This window comes from Carcharodon carcharias, chromosome 13 (assembly GCF_017639515.1).
Source record: "Carcharodon carcharias isolate sCarCar2 chromosome 13, sCarCar2.pri, whole genome shotgun sequence".
Classification (NCBI taxonomy): domain Eukaryota; kingdom Metazoa; phylum Chordata; class Chondrichthyes; order Lamniformes; family Lamnidae; genus Carcharodon; species Carcharodon carcharias.
The window spans coordinates 61340765-61355033 of record NC_054479.1 but is presented as its reverse complement, the minus strand read 5'-3'; the positions used below and the strand labels follow the sequence as shown (position 1 = coordinate 61355033).

At 45.4% G+C, this 14269-nt stretch overlaps 1 protein-coding gene across 2 annotated transcripts in view; it reads right to left on the bottom strand.

Moving 5' to 3' along the window:
* Positions 1–6107, bottom strand: part of patz1 (POZ/BTB and AT hook containing zinc finger 1) — a 72748-nt gene extending 66641 nt beyond the window's left edge. For both annotated transcript variants that reach the window (XM_041202207.1, XM_041202208.1), the window contains exon 1: positions 4600–6107. In XM_041202207.1, the coding sequence (XP_041058141.1) occupies positions 4600–5813 (1214 nt within the window). In that variant the 5' untranslated portion in view covers positions 5814–6107. The remainder of the gene's footprint in view (positions 1–4599) is intronic.
* Between the last annotated feature and the right edge of the window lie 8162 nt (positions 6108–14269).

The following is a 14269-nucleotide window of genomic DNA, read 5'->3' as shown; positions in this document are numbered from 1 at the left end:
AATGTAATATTTCTGGAAAATCACCATTAAAACAGGCTGGCAAACGGCACTTGCTGACATGTGCAGCAGCAAGAAGGCCGAAAACTTCAGTGATGGTGAAAGAAAGAACTTGCATTTATCCAGCACATTTCCTATCTTCAGGACATCCCAAAGTGCTTTACAACGAATGAATTACTTCTGAAATGTAATTTTTATTTCCATAATGTTACAACTATTAGAAATGTAATCCAAGTCAATCAGACCCTCAAAGCTCAAAATATTCAGTCTCAAATGTGCTTACAATATTCGCTGAATTATCCTTCTTGAATTTTATAGCCCCAGAGCCTGCTCTTAACAATGTTGTTCATTGTTAGATAAATTTTAAATCAGAACACCAAGGGCTATTAGCGTCAGCCAGTTAATAGAACACAAATTCAGACTTTATGTGTGGCCTGAGGCCCCATGATGTATGTGGTTCCCAAAGACAAAATGCTTCACTACTCCTGCACAGACTCTCTGTGGCTTCAACAGTTTTTCTTGAGAGAGTAAAGGGAAATGTTATTTTCTGTTTGAAACCCATCTCCTATTGAGTTACTCCCAAACTCCAGACAGAAGGTACAGTTATCCTGCTCATAGGCCAGAGTTGCTGCTCCTCTAGTCAGCCACAGGGAGACATCAAAGTTCCCAGAGTTACTGGCTGTTGCTTTTCCTCCTTACACAGAAATGCCTCAGCTCCGCTCAATTCCCTCCTCTATCCCATCACTGCCTTCCACCTACCTGGGGCCACATAGCCATGATCAGGAATTCATAGTGAATGGGGAAAGAGGAACTGCCACAAACCCTATCCAAGCACTCTGTCATGTGAAGTATTTTGCTGCCCAGGTACGTCCTGTCCAAAAAAACAAAGAACAAATCCAATCCGGTCAATTACCACCCCATCAGTCCAGTGATGGAAGGAGCCGCCGGCACTGCTATCAAGCACTATTTACACAGCAATAACCTGCTCACCAATGCTCAGTGTGGGGTCTGCCAGGATCACTCGGCTCCAGACCTCATTCCAACCTTGATCCAAACATGGACAAAAGAGCCAAATTCTAGGGTGAGGGTGAGTTACTGCCCTTGACATCAAGGCAGCATTAGACCAAGTGTGACATCAGAACTGAAGTCAATGGGAATCTTAGGAAAACTCTCCACTGGTTAGAGTCATACCTAGCACAAAAAAAGATGGTTGCGATTGTTGAAGGCCGATCATCTCAGCCCCAGGACATCGCTACAGGAGCGCCTCAGGGTATAATGTCCTAGACCCAAACATCTTTGTTTCTTCAATGACTTTCCCTCCAACACAAGGTCAGAAACAGAAATGTTCACTGATGATTGCACAGTGTTCAGTACCATTCACAACTCCTCAGAAACTGAAGTAGTCATGCCCAAATGCAGAAAGAGTTGGACCACATTCAGGTTTGGGTTGATATATAACAAGTAACATTCACACTGCACAAGTGCCAGGCAATGATCATCCCCAACAAAAGGGAATCTAACCATCTCCCCATGATGTTCAATGGCATCATCATCACTGAATCCCCCGCTATCAACATCCTGGAGGCTTATCATTGACTAGAAACTGAAGTGGCCAGCCATATAAATACTGTGGCTACAAGAGCAGATCAGAGGCTGGGAATTCTGTGGTAAGTAACTCACCTCCTGACTTCCCAATGCCTGTCAACCATCCATAAGGCACAAGTCAGAGTGTGATGGAATACTCTCCACTTGCCTGGATGCATGCAGCTCCAACAACACCCAAGAAGCTCGACACAATCCAGGACAAAGCGGCTCATTTGATCAGTACCTCATCCACCTTCTTAAATATTCACTCCCTCCACCACTGGTGCACAGTGGCAACAGTGTATACCTTACATAAGATGCACTGCAGAAACTCACCAAGGCTCCTTTGACATCACTTTCCAAAGCTGCAACCTCTACCACCTGGAAGAATAAAGGCAACAGATGGACTGGAACAGCACAACCTACAAGTTCCCCTCAGAGCCACACACCATCTTGACTTGGAATTATATAATTGTTCCTTCACTGTCACTGGGTCAAAATTCTGGAACTCCCTCCCTAACAACACTGTGGATGTTCCTACACCATACGGACTCTCCACCACTTTGTCAAGGTTAATTATGGGTGGCAATAGGTGCCAGCCTGCCAGCGATGCTTACATCTTAATATATCCTGCAGTTGTTCAAACGACCAGGCACATACATGTACGCAGCAATACGACACACTAAATGTTCAAAACAAGCAACACAATAATGAGAACAGAGAGCCATATTCTCCACCCATTATCTACAATTCTAACTCAAAATCCATTACTGTCCTGCTGTTTTTCCACAGGTAACGAATATTTCAACTCCACGAGACACTTTTAATTGAATCCTAGCTTCAACACTAGTTCAATGTGAAACACGGGTAAAAACTAAATATCAAGCATAAGGAATAAAGTGAATATAGTGGCGCAGCATGAGTACCAAGAACATAAGAAACAGTAGCAGGAGCGGGCCATTTGGCCCATCAAGCCCTGCTCTATCATTCAATAAAATCATGGCTGATCTGATTGTGGTCTTAACTCCACTTTCCTGCCTGCCCCCTATAACCCTCTATGCCCTTGTAGATCAAAAATTTGTATTTTTAATGTCTCAGCCTCCTCTACCCTCTGGGGTAGAGGATTCCAAAGGTTCACCACCCTCAGAGAAGACATTCTTCCTCAACTCCGTCTTAAATGGAAGACTCCTTATTTCTAAACTGTGCCCCCTAGTTTAGATTCTGTCACAAGGGGAAACATCCTCTCAGCATCTACCCTGTCAAGCCCCCTCGGGATCTTATATGTCTTAATAAGATTACCTCTCATTCCTCTCAACTCCAATGAGTATAGGTCAAACCTGCTCAATCTTTCCTTGTTAGACAACCCCTTAATCACCTAGTGAAATCATCCTAGTGAACCTTCTCTGAACTGCTTCCAATATACCATGCCAATGACAGCCCTTGGCTTCATCTATGGTTCCCTAGCCCCTTTAAACCCTAGCTGCCAGTCTCAAACACCTTTCTATGGGGAAGCCCTGAGCCCAGGCAACAGGGCCACTGGGGAGCAAGGTGGGTGAAGAGACAAAACAACAAATAAGTGGCCAACATCTTGCGCCCATGCCTAGCAGCCAGTTTTATGGTGCCATTAGTTGAGCCTGGGAGTTTACTGCTCACCCACCTGACCCTCCTTCCCACCCCAAAACCTTGGGGAGCAAAGGAAAACAACATAATAAAAAGAAAGAAAGAAAGAGGGCAGGCCAGTGTCACTGTAACAGGATGCACTATCATGCAGGCTAGCAAAACATGTGTTTGTAAAATCTCCGCTGGGCAACCTTGGAAGGCAGACAGGGGGGGAGAGGGAGAGAGATAGAGAAATTTCAATGTTGAATTAACCGGAGCTGCTTACACATACCTTCTAGCTGTTGGTGGCTAATTGAGAATCACAGAGCCTGTAAAGCATTGTGCCTACCAATGCTCTGTGGATAACACTTGGGGGCGGGCTGGGGGGAGGGAGGGGTGGGGAGGTGAATGTTAATGTTAGCAAAGGGCTTACAAAATGGTGGAAACTGAGGTAGAAAACAGGGCTCTTTTTGTTAAAATATGTACTAAAGTAAATAAAGAGCACAGATTTTCAGAAATGAAGCTGCCTTCTTTCACTGCATGCCCCCAATTCAAGTTCAAATATTCAAACTTTCTGTCATTTGAAAACAATAGGAGCTCTAACTCCATGCTGCTTCTTTGTCTAAAGGCCCTGTGTTCCTCTGTTTAAATGCAGTCCCAACATGATTACTGAAGTTTAATGGTACAAAATATTATTTTCCCCTCTTTTTTTATCCTAAACTGCACCCAGAGTTGAAAAACACAATTACCTACATGCATGGCATTGAAGCACAAAGTTTGAGAACTGAAACAGTACAGTACACCTGTTATTTTTAATGGTAAGCCATATGGGAACACTTCCCGATGGCAACAATACTGCTTAGGAACACTGTCCTAAGTAAGAATGTGTAATGCTTTGAGTGCCAGTCACACAGGGTGACAATGCCCCTTTGATGGAATCTTCAAACTTGATTAAACTGTACTTTCAAATTCAAACACTGATCAACCTACTGTAGGTTTACATAACTTCCTCTTTCTAGTTTCCAATTTTTCTGTAATTCTTTTCAGGTTTACAGGATATTGATACCAACATTACAAAAGGGGTGCGGGAAGGAGAAACACAGTTAAGATCGGTTGTGCTTCTTAATTAACTTCCTGAAACTGTTCCAACCAGATTTGTACGGTGTTATACAAGACACTCAAGATGCACAAGTCTGAAAGCCAGGAAAGTGTACTGCTGAGTGCTTTACACATTTCAAGTAGACATAATTTGAACATTTCAAACTCTTAGAATTACAATTTCACCAGCTACTATTGCTTTTCTGTTTTTCAGTCTGGCTTGTACCCATCACTTGCACAGTACTTGCTGTGCTAACCAGGTAAAGTTTCTCCTTATTCAGTTGGATAAGTGTTAAGGAGAAATTAACCCTTTCCTCTCACCTGGAAAAGCCCTTTCCGCAGCTGATGCAAATGTAAGGTTTGCCCACCGCTCCATCATGAGACCGAATATGGTAAGTCATCCGGTCCTTCCGCTTAAATCGCTGGTGACAGATGGGACACTCAAACGGTTTTTCCCCTGAATGTGACAGTTTATGGCGGTTCAAATGGTAAACGTCCCTGAAAGCTTTGCCGCAGAGCTCACAGGCCACATTTTTTCGCATTCTACCTCTTTTACGAGGAAGGTCAAGGCCGCTTGAAGATGCCAGCAGACCGTCCCCAAGTCCTGGAATTTGATTTTCCCCTGATCCCAGCTCCATGTTCAGCCCTGTGTGCTGGGCCTCGTGGAGTAGCAGGCGATTGGCGTTCTTGAACACTTTCCCACAGAAGCTGCAGGGGTAAAAACCCTCATCCCTCATGGCCAGTGGGGCTGTCAGCAGCGGCAGGTCCAGCAAAGATGACTTCCGGGGTCGCCCACGTCCCCGCTTGACGACCTTGGCATGGTCGGCACCCACCGAGTTCACCGGGGCCTGGAACTGACCAGCCACAAGGGTCGGCACGGTGGGCGAGGTCACCAAGCCGTCCATGGCGGGCAGAGAGCCCTGCAGGGACGGGAGGGTGGCCGCAGGGGCACCAGGGCTGCCCACCTTGATCTCACTGGCACTGGGCAGATGTCCATTCTCAGCCACAAAGTTGCCATTGGCACAGGTGGCAGCGGCAGCAGTGGCCAGGTCCAGGGTGAAGCCGAAGTCCACATTGGCCGGGCGGAAAAGCATCATGTCCCCCCTGGCAGGGGGCACCATGATCTGGACATTGGACTGCTTGATGACCTCCTGGCAGATCTCGATGACGGACCTCATGAGCAGGAACTTGGCGGCCGTCATGAGCTCGGGGAAGCTCTCCAGCCTGACCACGATGCGGGACGTGTAGGCGAAGTCCAGGATGTCCCTGAAGACCTTGGCGCTGATGGTGTGCATCTCCAACTCGCGGCCTGCCGCCTCGTCCATGGCCGAGCCGAACACCGACTCGAAGTAATCGCTGCAGGCGGCCAACACGGCCTTGTGAGCCGGGAAGCTCTCGTCGCCCACCCGCAGCACCACATCGCAGAAGCGGCCGCCGTTCTTCCTCTGGCCGTTGAGTTTCTTCAACATGTCGGCACTGTGCTGGCTCACCTGGTAGGTGTAGCTGTTCCAGGCCTGCTCGGCAGCTCTTTCCATGGCAGCCGCCCGCCCTACTCAGAAAAACAGCGAAAAAAATACCCCCCCCCCCTCACCTCACTGACGAGAGAAATAAATCATAAAGAAGAGGCACTCTGGGTTTTAAAAAAGGAGCGCGCACGGTCTGCAACTCCGCCAAGCTTCACTCTTCGAGCCCCAGGACTGAACCCGCACGGACAAGCCTGTCTCTGAGGAGAGGGTTTAGGCCGAGCCGGGCCGGGCCGGGGCCGCGGGGGGAGCTCTTTCAGCCGCTTTTGTTTTACCTCCGAGGCCGGGCCCCCGCCATCCGGAGCCGCCTCCAAACAACATGGCAGCGCCGGAGCTTCCGCTCGGAGCGACCCTCCCCCTCCCCCTCCCCCTCATCACCCCCGCCCCCTCCCCCTCATCACCCCCGCCCCCTCTCCCCTCATCACCCCAACCCCTCATCACCCCCACCCCTCTCATCACCCCCACCTCATCACCTCCACCCCATCACCCCAACCCCTCATCACCCCCACCCCTCTCATCACCCCCACATCCTCATCACCTCCACCCCCTCATCACCTCAACCCTTCATCACCTCCACCCCCTCATCACCTCAACCCTTCATCAACTCCACCCGCCTCATCACCCCAATCCCTCATTGCCCCCTCATCATCCCCCACCCACCTCATCACCACCACCCCCTCATCATTCTCACCCCCCTCATCATTCCCCACCCCCTCATCATCCCCAATCTCTCATCATTACCCCACCCCCATCATCAACCCCCCATCTGCCTCATCATCCCCACCCCCTCATTATCCCCCATTTCTCATCATCACCCCACCCCACTCCCCTCATCATCCCCCACCCGAACTGCCTCCTTCCTTCATCATCCCCCACCCCATCACCCCCATCCCATCATTATCCCATACCCCTCCACCACATCCCATCATCAACCCCCCACCGCCTCATCATCCCCACCCCAATTCCCACCATCCCTCCCATCATGCCCCAACCCCTAATCTCCCTCACACCATCCTCCACCCTCGTCATCCCTACTCTTCGATCCCTACCATCTCCCTCTCCTCTCTCCCCACCCCCTTCTGCACACGTTCCCCTCTTTCCCACCCTCACCTCCTTTCCCCTTTCTTCCCATTCATCCTCTTTCGCCAGCCACTCCTCCCCTGCCCCACTCCCCCCACCTTTCCACCTCCAACCTTTCTCCCGGCTCACCCCCAGCCCCAAGGCGGAAATTCAACTGGAGTCGATGTTCACCAAAAGACACTATTTTCAAGAGATATGTCTTTTGTATTAGTTCTTCATAAAAGTTTACAAGATCCTGTACGCTTAAGTGTTTATTTTTAAGTATGTTGGTTTATTTTTAACTATGCAATATATTACATAATATAAACACGCTTGAACAATATATATCAAATTGGAAACGCAGTTATCTTCCATGCCCCTCCTCCCCTCCAACAAAGACAGGTCCTGTCTTTCGGGGAAAATCCCTGATGTTTCTTTAATTGCATTACGTGTGCTTTTGTTCCTGCCATCTCCACATTTTTATATCAGACAAGAATTTGTGCAGTTTGGAAGTGTGTGATTTGTAAGTTGCATAAAACAGCGTGCAACTGATACATTGCGAACGCATGCTGACCAAAGCCTTTAACACGTCCGCTATAACAAAAAACTATGCGTTTTCTACACCCAAGAAAGTTACTTGGTGCCTGTGGTGTGTTTGTAGTTGCTAGTGGAGAAAATATTTTCAGGCTGCAATGATCAAAATATTTTTAAAACGAGAATATTTACATTGCATATGTAGATTCAAGAAAATTAAGCTTCATTTTAGACTAGACTAGACCACCCCCCCTCCTTAACACACACACACACGTGCATTCTTGTTTCATTCCGACAGAAAAAAGCAAAAGTCTCTGCTTTGACGCAACGCTGAATATAGCCCCACGTTATTCCAATAACCAAACTGCAAGTTTATACGGAAGTGCAGCCTGACGATTCATTGCAGGTTTTTTAAAAAATCAGTTTTTGTTAGTTGTGAAAATAAATAGTTTTTTTGTTTTTCTGAATACTGCAGTTACACTGTGCAGTTAAGTATTTAGCTCACTGCCCTCAGAAATGCTGCTTTATGTTACCAAGTGGCTGCCCTTTGCCCTCACTTACACACACACACTGGCACCCACACCCACACACATTCCAGTCCTAGCCAAGCACGAAACTGATATATATATATGGGGGGGGTGGAAATGTTCTCTTACCACCTGACCTTCGAGAAGCTCAGATTGACTTATCCAATGTAAGAAGAAAATGTTGAAAGACAGATTTGGATTCAGGTAGTGTCTTTCTCATCCCTGGGATGCCTCATAGTATTTTACAACCACTAAAGTACTTTCAAAGTGTAATCACTGTTATTAGGCAGCCAATTTGCATACTACAAAGCCCCAACAAACAACAGTGACCACATTCTATGTTTTAGTGATGTTAGTTGAGGGATAATGATACCATGGCTTAGAGGGTTAAATTATGAGGACAGGTTGCATAAATCTGGCTTATTTGTATTCCTTAAACATTGACTGGTGATCAGATAGAGATGTTTATACTGTTGTAAGGATTTGTTAGGTTAGATATGGAGAAAATATTTCCTCTGGTGGGAGAATAAAGAACAAGGACACATAACCTAAAAATCAAGCTGAGCCATTCAGAAGTGAAGTGGAAAACAAAAATGGAACTCTCTCCCCCCCAAAGCTATGGAGTTTTCCTGAGTGAGATTTAAATATTTTTGGCAGCATCTATGGAGAGAGAAACAGAGTCTCTTTCTCGCTCCACAGATGTTGGCAGACCTTATGAGTCTTTCCAGCATTTTCTGTTTTTATTTCAGATTTCCAGCATCCACAATATTTTGCTTTAATTTAAATATTTTTCGTTCAGGTAACAGTATCAACGAGTATGGAACAAAGAAGGGAAAACAAATCACAAAATTGTTATGGTGCAGAAGAAGGCCATTCAGCCCATCGTGTCTGCACCGGCTTTCTGAGCATTTTAACTTAGTGCCAATCTCCTGCCTTTTCCCCATAACCCTGCACATTGTTTCTATTTAAATAATCATCCAATGCCCTCTTGAATGCCTCAATCGAACTTGCCTCCACCACACTTCCAGGCAGTGCATTCCAAACTCTACTTGCTATGTGAAAAAGTTTTTTTCTCACCTCGCATTTGCTTATTTCGCAAAACACTTTAAAACTGTGCCCTCTGATTCTCGATCCATTTACAAGCAGGAACAGTTTCTCCCTATCTATTCTGTCCAGACCCTTTGTGATTTTGAAAACTTCTATCAAGCCTCCCAGTAGCCTTCTCCTCTCCAAGGAAAACAGCCCCAATTTCTCCAATCTTTCCTCAAAACTGAAGTGTCTCATCCCTGGAACCATTCTTGTAAACAGCTTCTGCACTCTTTCCAATGCATTCACATCCTTCCTATAGTGTGGTGCCCAGACTGTACACAATACTCCAGCTGAGGTCTAACAAGAATCGTTTATAATGTTCATCAAAATCTCCCTGCTCTTATACTCTATGCCCTATTACTGAAGCCTAGAATACTGAATGCTTTAGAAACAGCTCTCTCTACCTGCCCTGACACCTTTAATGACTTATATACATATTCACCCAGGTCTTTGTGTTCCTGCACACCCTATAGAATAGTACCCTTTATTTTATACTGTCTCTCCATATTCTTTGTACCAAAGTGCATCACCTCACACTTCTCTGCATTGAACTTCATCTGCCACCTGCCCACTCCACCAATGTGTCAATGTCCTTCTGAAGTTCTACACTGTCCTCCCCACAGTTTACAATTCTCCCAAGTTTTGTGTCATCCACAAATTTTGAAATTGTCCCCTACACATCAAGATCTAGATCATTAATATAAAGCAGGAAAAGCAAGAGTCCCAATACTGACTCCTGGGGAACTCCACTACAAACCTTTTTTCAGCCCAAAAAATGCCCATTAACCATTACTCTCTGTTTCTCATCCCTCAGCCAATTTTGTATCCACATTGCTACTGTCCCTTTTATTCCATTACCTGTAACTTTCCTCATAAGTCTGTTGTGTGGCACTGTATCGGACACCTTTTGGAAGCCCATATACCACATCAACGGCCTTTCCCTCATCAACCATCCCTGTTACCTCTTCAAAAAAATCCAGCAAGCTAGTTAGACACGATTTTCCTTTCACAAATCCATGCTGACTCTTCCAAATCAATCCATATTTTTCTATGTGACTATTAATTGTATCCTGAATAATTGTTTCTAGAAGTTTCTACACCATCAAAGTTAAACTGACTGGTCTGTAATTGCAAGACAGATATTTACAATCTTTTGTTGTTGAGGAGCAGATCAGCTATGATTTAATTGAACAGGACAGGCTCAAGGGACTGAATAGTCTAGTCCTGTTCCTAATGTTGGCCAAGACAGTGAAAGACCTCCCTGCTCTTCTTCAAATAGTGCTGTGGCATCTTTTATACTAATCTCAATAGAGCTTTAATTTGATGCCACATCTGAAATACGGCACCCCAACAATGCAACACTCCCTCAGTGCTACGTTGAACTATCAGCCAGATTTATGTGCTTGTGTCCTGAATTGGGCCTAGAATCCATAATCTTCTGGCTGATAAAATGGGTAAAATATGCATAATATATTTCCAAATTACCAGATGAACTGATGGGCAAAGTTGAGAAAAATGTAGTTACAAAATTGACTAGTTCCTAGGTCGCATATAGAATTTTATTAATTATGAGGTTTCCTTTAAACAGTTATTATACATTTTATTAATTTATTTTATTTTATATTTTAATTATGTAAAAACTGATGGGATTAAGTGGAAAATGTGAGGTTTAGTTCAAATAATTTAAGTAGATGATAGTAATGCAGTATTTAGTACTACTTGTGGAAAATAATTAATGTATGTGTAAGTTGTTTGTCCCGTGTCCCTGCCTCATGTCACCCAGTAACAGACTTTGAGTGGAGAACTTGTTACAGTAAATAAACTATGGAAATACATGCCTTCTAGAATCTGAAGAGAGTTAGTGTAAGGAATAACATGGAAATGAGCCATTGAATTCTCACTCGCACTAATTTCCTATTTCTTTTCTCTAAAACTTTTCGTACAAGATAAGTAAAGATGACAGGGGTCATCATTCCATAGAATCCTATGGCTGTCCCATCATAGCATTAAGCTGCCTTTTGGATGATTGCTGAGTTTTTGGCTCTATTACCCTAGCCAAAGTCCATTCCAGATGTTAAGCACTCTGTATGATTATGACATCTAGCCTGAACTTGCCTTTTAGCAGCTGATACTAATGACCCCTTTCCAATTTGGAAAAGCACTCTCAAGATTTAACATTTCAATTCCGCTTAGCATCACATATCTCAATCGCCTTTGTAGATTTCCCTCATAATGAAGGACTATGATGCTTGAGATCAGTCTTGGTGTCCTTAATTAGGTGGATGTTAAAGTAGCCATGTACTCCTCCTTCCTTCAGCTACTGTGCCCTAAAGCGGCATTGGCGACCATGGACTTCCATTGGATTGGTCCTTGATTATGCTTTGCAAAGTACTGCAGTGATTTGCCGTTGCCTTCTGCAGTATGGCTGACCAGGATACTATCCCACTAAAACCGCCTGCCATGAGCTATATTTGAACAATTTACAGGCTGATAGTCAACCTGTTTGAGCTCTGTACTACAGGTTCAAATCTTTTAGAAGTCTAATTAGGAGCACGTTATTTTCTGTTAGATGACCTCCCATCACATTATACACAGGGAATCAAAAGCAAGTGTAGCTCAGGTTAGACGGCAGTAGATAATTGGACCAATGCGTGCAGAAGTAATTCAATCCTCATTCTATAGTCATATGCTATGATCTTTTTCTCATATATCTTTTATAAGCTATAAATTATATATTTATAACTGAAACTGTTAACGTAGCATATCATGTTGCAAGGACATGCTGGTTTGGTGGTGTTGTAATACCTCTAGTGGTAGGAGGGAGTAATTGCAGTGTGACAAGTTTACATAGGCATAAATATGGAATTTATAATGGGAAGAATTAAACAGTAGTGAATGCAGAAGAAGATTTCTGATATAATATAGACAGATAGGGAGTTTGAAAGTGATATGAATGAGGAAGAGTATTAGATTGTTATACAAAAATCCAGTTTGCGGAATTTATTAATGGGTTGTGAGACGTCCTGAGGTCAAGAAGGCGCTATATAAATGCAAGCCTTTCTTTTTTTCAATCCTCAGTTTGGGCAATACAAATATCAACAGAAGAACTAAATTGTCCATCCAGATTCCTCTATTAAGAGCATTAAAAAATGCCCTATTGTTTAGTGTAAATTTTAAGTAACTGCAGCCCATTCATTAAATTATTAAAAACAAACCAAGCAGTTTTATGCAGATTTTTCTATTTATATCAATTTTAAAAATATCTTCCATCTTTGTCAGTTGTGTTCCTCAAGTTTGATTGGTCTGTGTAAACCACATGGAGTTGACAACGGATGGTAAAACACAGATGGGGCCCTGTAATTTCTGACCTGTGCTTTCTGTGAGATCACTCCCTGCTGGGAGTAGCCAATCACAGAACCAGTGACGTGAAGGCCACAGACAGTACAGCCTCCCAGTCCTTCCTGTCCCCTAAGACGGAGGTCTTAGACGACAGTACACAGGAGAGCCTGGACAAAACGCTAACTCCTGACGAACTGACTAAGGTCCTTGAGTCCTTCAAGAAGAGTAAGACTCCCGGAAGCGACGGCTTGCTGGCTGAGTTTTTTTCGGCTCTGTGGGACTGGATCGGCCCAGACCTGCTAGAAGTGTACAAGAGTATGCTTCTGGCCGGCAGCATGTCAGAATCCATGAGGAAAGGCATCATCACCCTCATCTACAAGCACAAGGGGGAAAGGGAGGAAATTAGGAATTGGCAATCCATTTCACTGTTGAATGTGGACTATAAGATTCTGTCCAAAGACATTGCCAATCGGGTCAAGTCCGCTCTGGACTTGATGATCCACCCTGACCAGACCTGCACTGTGCTGGGCAGGAAGATCTCTGACAGCCTTGCACTATTCAGGAATATGATTGCCTATGTGCAGGACAGGGATGTGGACACCTACCTCATCAGCCTGGATCGGGAGAAGGCCTTTGACAGAATATTGCACACCTACATGGTGGATGTGCTCTCCAAAATGGGGTTTGGGGAGGGAATCCGCAACTGGATCCAAATGCTCTACACTAACATCAGTAGCACAGTCTCAATCAATGGGTGGGAATCAGAAAGCTTTCCTATTAAATCTGGAGTCAGGCAGGTCTGCCCTCTCTCCCCTGTCCTGTTTGTGTGTTGCATAGAACCTTTTGCTGAAAGGATCCAGGCATAAGAGGAGTGACAATCCCAGGCAGTGGAGGCATTCAGGTCAAAGCCTCCCTGTACATGGACGATGTCACCGCCTTCTGCTCGGATCCGCTGTCGGTGCGCAGACTGATCCACATCTGCGACCAGTTTGAATTGGCCTCGGGAGCCAAGGTAAATCGTGGCAAGAGCGAGGCCATGTTCTTTGGGAACTGGGCTGACTGATCCTTTATCCCCTTCACCGTCAGGTCAGACGGCCTGAAGGTGCTGGGGATATGGTTCGGAGGGACCGGGGCCTGTGTTAGAAACTAGAAGGAGCGAGGATCTACGGTGCAAAGAAAACTTGGCATATGGGAGCGACGCTCCCTCTCCATTGCAGGTAAGAACCTGGTCATCAGGTGTGAGGCACTCTTGCTGTTGCTGTACGTGGCGCAGGTCTGGCCCATTCCACACTCCTGCACGATAGCATTCCATCTTTCGCTTTATTTGGAGGTAAAAAATGGATTGTGTCCACAGGGACGCGATGTACAAGCCTCTTGATAAGGGGGGGAAAAATCATGTCCTACATCGCCACCATCCTGATGACCACCTTTGTGTGCGACTGCATCAAGCTGTGCATAGACCCTCGGTACGCAAACACCAAGTGTCACTACGTGCTGAGGTTCTACCTGTCCCCAGTGTTGCGAAGGCTGAGTCGGGCCAGGCTGCCACGGAACACTCCTAGTAATTGGACTGTGCTCTACCACCCGTCCCTCATGGAAAAACTTAAGCAGAGAAACACCTTTGACCACAAATCCATCAGGCAGTGGTCAGCACTTAACGTTTTAGAGGCCCTGAGGGAAAAGGAAATGGTGGATCCTGTCAGATGGTTCCCTGAGCAGACTGTCAAAGTCGTTTGGCAGAATGCCTCATCACCAGAACTTTCCAACAAGCGATGTAGTTTGGCTGGTGGTGAGAAAGGCCCTCCCTGTCAGATTCTTCCAACACACCAGGAGTCTCACCCCCTCTGCACATTGTCCTCGAGGTGGCTGTGGTGGGGACGAGACCATTGTTCACCTCCTTGTGGATTGTGCCTTTGCAAA